The sequence below is a fragment of the Centroberyx gerrardi genome, chromosome 8 (assembly GCF_048128805.1).
Source record: "Centroberyx gerrardi isolate f3 chromosome 8, fCenGer3.hap1.cur.20231027, whole genome shotgun sequence".
NCBI classification, from domain to species: Eukaryota; Metazoa; Chordata; class Actinopteri; order Beryciformes; family Berycidae; genus Centroberyx; species Centroberyx gerrardi.
This window is the reverse complement of record NC_136004.1, coordinates 3212309-3218308: the sequence shown is the minus strand read 5'-3', so window position 1 is coordinate 3218308 and position 6000 is coordinate 3212309. Positions and strand designations below refer to the sequence as shown.

Below are 6000 nucleotides of genomic sequence, written 5' to 3'. Positions count from 1 at the left end.
CTAACGTTGTACATATCTACGAATCAGGGTAGAGTACAGACTGCAGCCGACTGCAGCCGACTGGGCAGATTGTCAGTTTCTCATTAACAGTCCATAGAGATAAACTGTCTTTCCCAAGCCAATGGCACATAGACGAGCGTTGCCAGATTTAGGCTACAAAGGGAGGTTCTCACAAAAGTTAAATAGGACACTTTCAGAGAATAGCAAAACAATGTTACCAACTAGCATAATCATTATCAGTAAAATGAAGTCTAAAGTGAAGTGTTGTTCTGGCGTAACACACAGTGCTCGAGAGCTGACTGACAGTTGTGAGTGAACGGACCTCCCTCTTTCTGCCTGCTATATCCAGTAGGCTGGCTGCCTGGAGGAATACAAGCCTGGCAGCGGCGAGGGCGGAGCTGGCCTGTCACGAAGATATGTTTCATTTCAGAAACTAGTCACTAAGCTAAATAGTTCCTAGAGCCACAAGGCGTTTGTTTTCGCTGCGACGACCAAGCGACCGTTGAGCGACTTGGAAGAGAAGCAGGATGCCGGTGAAAGGCGGAGGAAGAGTGGCTGCTTACCCGAGCAAGAGCGAAAATGTCGGAGTAAGTGAGACTGTGTTTGACGTGTGACGTTACATCCAGGAACATTTCATAATTTCACCGTATGCCGGTGCGTTTTACCAAAACACCTCCGCGTCGAAGTTTTGTGGGGATGAATGTCTGTGTGATTGCTAATTTAAAAACTGTCTTAGTATCTGCGAGGCTTTAGCTGAGAGGTGCATGTTGGCCAGCCAATAGACAGCCTGGCAGTACACCTGTTGTGCCCAGGAGGAGCCAATAGGAGAGCCTGTTACATATCTGGACTAATATTTACTCTGGTGGCGTTTGTAATTGTTTATCAGCCTGTGATTGGAGAGAATAAACCGAGAATTTGGAGGAGCTCGAGCCATGTTATTACTAGGGGAGGGAGAGGGGAGCTTTGGTGATTGGTCATTTTTACCTCAGAACATGAATTGGGAAATGTAGATGGGGAAAGTGAATGAGTAACATTTTCCCTTCAGTGCAGCTGCTCAGTAGCCACCAGTAGAAGACTGTGGTTTTACTGGTCATCTTCCAGTGTGAATGTGTGGAACTGTATGAATGTGAAGCAGGACAGTGCTGCTCGGTCAGCTTTACCCGGATAAATAAAGGTTAAAATAAAGAAAAAATTAAGTTCAAACATCAAACTGTTGTGAACCCCTGTGGGCAAGCCCAAAACAATCTGTCCCACACTGTCTAAAGTTTACTTGAACTTGGAGAGTTTACTTGGAGCGTGGAGAGAGTAGAGCTGCTCTCTGACGCATTTCCTTTAAGTCACTGTGCTCCTTGGAATGACAGTAGGAGTATTAATAGAATATTTTTCCCAATAACATTGTCATGTTCATAACAGAGAGATGGAGTCAAAAGGGTGTTGCGTTTGTATATTATGAACGAGTTGTTTTATGGTATTTCATGAAAAGGCTTTTAAATGGTATTTTGTGAACACGGCATTTCCTTGCATTTCATGTTGCTGTGACCATAAGGGGGGCTGGGGTGGGGTCAGTCAAACAATAACTACCCCACTGGCGTAGGTCAAGGTTGACTGTGAATGTGTATGTGTGAGTTTGTGTGTGTGTGTGTGTGTGTGTGTGTGTGTGTGTGTACCCCTAAGGCTCCTTCTGGTCTGGCTGGTTGGGCCCAGCAGGAGAGACGCTTAGGGCATCTAGATTAATGGTCATCCTTAAGGAAAGCCTGGGGGCTCTGTGTGTGTGTGTGTGTGTGTGTGTGTGTGTGTGTGTGTGTGTGTGTAACTAGTCCTAGGCTGGGATGATCACACTGATGACCCCATGACAGCCAAGAGCATCCTCTCAACCATGGCAACATGGCTTTTCCTCTTGAATGCAGCCAGCTCCTCATTATCCATACATGTCCCAGCAAATCCTCCATTCCTGATAAACTGTTGAAATACATTGATGTACACATGGATGAGTTTCCACAAAACTTTAAAGAATACAGCAGTGGGTTTTTAGGACATTGTCCTTGGTTAACTTGGTTGTTAAGTGAGAACATAGACGCCAAAACCATTCATGTGTCCCTGGGAGATTGTTCATGCTAAGCAGAGGTGGTGACTCGAGTCACATGTTGGACTCGAGTCAAAATTTTAATTGCTTGAGACTTGACTTGATGCATGAAGAGAAGACTTGAGACTTGACTTGACTTAGGTTCTGGTGACTTGAGACTTTACTGTGACTTGTACTTTGATGACTTGAAAAAGTTTTTAAAGTCTTGACTTGAGATCTTGTGTTTGTGTAAATGACTTGGATTGAAAGTGATGAGATTTGTTCCAGCAGACGACTGAATTTAAATTCTGTTTTCTGAATTTGTATGGAATGATTGAATTTATTGAAGTTCAAACTGATGATAGAAATCAAACTCATGATGCTCTTACCAAGTTTTTATCCTATTAAAACAACTAAAAAACAACTGACTTGACTTGGTGTTCTACATTTAGACTTGAGACTTGACATTAATGACATGGACTTGAGTTGGACTTGACTTGGTAATCTACATTTAGACTTGACTTGAGACTTGTGCCTCAAGACTTGAGACTGACATGGGACTCAGTTTCCCCAAAACTTGGTGTATTCCTTTCTGGAACTGTTCATGCTCATGTTTTTTGTTTGTTACCCTTGTTAAAAAATCCCTATTATTTCCATGGATATATAGTACATCATTATTTGTCTGTGCCAGCCATTGACATGTGACGTGTCTCAGTGTTTGAATGCGCACCCTGTTCAGTGTCAGCAGCTGTGCTGGTGTGAAGGCATCACCCAGGCTGAACTGGGCTCTCTCTTATTGTACGAGGAGTGAATAGAGCTGATGAACAGATCGGGCTGAATCATGGGAGTATTGATAGAAACTTGAAGAGACGCACTTCATTCCCATTGATTTTTTTGGAAAGGTGACGATGCCTTCCAACAAACTGTACATTACAGACACGTTGATACGGTGTCCTCTCTGGACTGGGCTCAGCTGTAATTTGAATTCACATTCCATTCCTACATGAAGGCGCTATGCTAGACCTATTTGTCTATATGAATGCACAATGTGTACAGACTAGATTAGAGATGGCTTGGGAATGTGAATGTTTCCAGTTTACCCAGAAGTGGAATGTATTCATGTGATCAGTACAGTTCTGTATGCACTCATGTTTGTATGTTTAAAGTCTTTTTCCTTGGATTTTCTGTTGATGCAGTTTGAGTTTCTGTAGGTGGCGCTCTTTTCTTTGTCTGTTCAGTCACAGTGGCTATCGCTGCTCACGCTAACTACCCAGCTCTTCTTCTATTTATATACACGTGTGCACGATGCACGCACATGTGTACGTCCATATACACTAATGTGTGGCTGTAGGGTGTCTGTTTGTAGCAGGTGGATTTGGACAGTAATCCCTGAAGTGATGGTAATTGTGCTTGGGGCTACGGAAGATATCACTGCTGCTATAACCCCTCTCCACCCTCCCCCCCATCACCCCCAACCCCCACCATGCTCTGAAGCACACAAATGCTCACGCTCTATAATTAGGCCGCTTGCATTTGGGATTAACATAAAAGATTCAGACATTTCTGGCAGGAGAATCAGCTCTTGTTCTGATGCCACAGTGTGAGTCTTGTAAGATGTTTGGTTTGCAGCAGGTTGTCCACAGGCCCAGAAAAAGTCTTAAATTGTCTTGTATTATCTTGACTCAAAGCCTTACAAGGTCTTGAATACAGTGAAATATAGCATTTTAAGTCTGAAATTCAGTTTTAAAGGTTTCCTAAAAAGTTTGTGGTTTTTGCTGTATTTCAGTCGGCCCAATCAATGTTTTTCTAAAGGGGTGAATAGTCGACCAATTAACAATTTCTAAAATATATCATTCCTGTAAACCTTACCGAAAGAAATGATCAAATTCCCTGACTTTCCCAGTCTGGAGTACACCTCTCAAAATTCCATGATATTGCAGAAATCGCATGACCAGTGGGAGCCCTGCAACATGAACTTAGTCAGCTGCTGGGAGTGGCGGACTGATAAAATTCCTGCCCATGTCTTCATATCTGCCTCCCTGTGTGTCTGGGTTTAGTGTTTACTGGCACTGCCCTCTGGCTGGGGAATAGGTTCAGAGGCCAAGGGTGTGGCGTGGTATTGAAACCCAACCCGACTTCAGGGAAGACCACATTTAGGCTGCGCTGCAGATTTCGAACTGGTCACTCTGCATTTGCGCCATAGGATCCAGTGCAGTTGTTATACCAGCATGCACAGCCTGCCGGTCTCATTCAATTTCGTGAAATGAGCACAGTGTCTAAAAAAGCAAATAACGTGCTCCGTACGTGAAAAGTGAGAGAAATCTATTTCCCCGCCATGAAAGGATCAGGTGGAGGAGATTTGACTAGAGAAAGGCAGGAGTTTGACATTGAAATAGTGCGGTGGAATGTAAGGGAGTGGTGGATGGGTGGAGATGGGTGAACCAAACCTTACTCTAACCTTAACCAAATTGTTTTAGTTGCCTAACCTTAACCAAAGTTGTTTTATTTGCCTTAACGTAATCGCTGGCTAACCTTTTCACCCTTGTCTGTGTTATTGTCACATACTCCTCTCTGTGTTTCACAGTTTGTGCTTATTTCACAAAATTTTGCGAGACTGTGTATAGGCCAGCATGTCGTCAGCGGCTCTGCAGACTGATGTACTTGTCTCATGCAACTTAATGACATGCCACTTAGCATTGCCTACCTCAGCTCTTTTGCCTCTACTGGCAGTCACGACTAGCAACACACACACACACACACACACACATACAAACACTCATACCCCTGATGCCCCTTACCCCCAGTGTTAGCGATGGGAGCACTAGATTTACATGCCTCTGTCCCATTATTGCCGTGGACAACAACAGCGATTCCCTTCTTCTGCATTCCACCCCCCCCCCCCCCCCTCCTTTGTGTCACTGCACATACTTAAAATACCCTCTCTGAGAGACACCCCCCCCCCCCCCCCCCGTAGTCCACTTAGGATTCTCTCTATACTGGCTATACTGGTAGCTGATATTGGTGCCACAAGGCCAGGAGGCTGTCTGGAACCAGGCTTCACACTGGTCATGGAATGGTCTGGAATATCATGGAATTTTGAGAGGTGCATTCCAGACAGGGAAAGTCAGAGAATTGGATAAATTCTCTGCGGACGTCAGGGAAAATCAGAGCATTTTACAAATGGGTCACTTTACAGGAATACAGCAGAATATATTTTCCAACTTTAGAAACAAGACTTAGACTTAAACTCTGACTTAATTATGAAAAGTCATGGAATTTTACATCAGGGTCACAGTGGGAATCCTGTACAGTAGGAACGGGACCATTGGTTTAGAGGGTTTTAGAGAAAAGAGTCCATGTGTCAACCACTGACTAAATGCTAACTTTCTGGCCCGCTGTAAATGAGGACATGGCTGGCCAATGTCTTTGGGATCTTAATCAGTGTTCTCTTGTGCGGTAGTTCACTGAATGGGCCAAGACTCAGTATTTGGGAAAAAAAGAGTCTGGGAAGCTTCTTTGATGTCGCCAACTTCTCAGAGTACAACTGGGCGATAGTTCAAATGGCGATAGTTCAAATTGAGGCTGGGTGGTTGTGACTTTTCTGTTTATTTTGAACATCACAGAAGCATTTAGCTTGAGCTCTTCATAGCAGGGAAAAGCTTGGGAGCTTCTTTGTAAAGTAACCATCACAACAACATGCAAACTTAAAGCTGCAATATGTAACTTTTTTTTTTTTTTTTTTTACATTTAAAATAACATAAATAGCATACACTGCCCGTCAAAAGTTTGGGGACACCCCATTGAATGTACTATGTTATTATTTTTTTTATCTAAAGGCTTCTGCTTAAATGCTTAAATTTGTTTCTTAGACAAATATAAATAGTGAAGTTGATGCCTATGTATGAATTTCTTTCCAAAGCCTTTGCCTTTCCATCAAG

At 43.4% G+C, this 6000-nt stretch overlaps 1 protein-coding gene across 1 annotated transcript in view; it reads left to right on the top strand.

Annotated features, from left to right (window-relative positions):
- The first annotated feature begins 364 nt into the window (after positions 1-364).
- Positions 365-6000, top strand: part of LOC139923466 (tight junction protein 2-like) — a 106327-nt gene continuing 100691 nt past the window's right edge. Inside the window, exon 1 of the mRNA XM_078285295.1 lies at positions 365-587. Coding sequence (XP_078141421.1) covers positions 528-587 — 60 coding nt within the window. The 5' untranslated portion in view covers positions 365-527. The remainder of the gene's footprint in view (positions 588-6000) is intronic.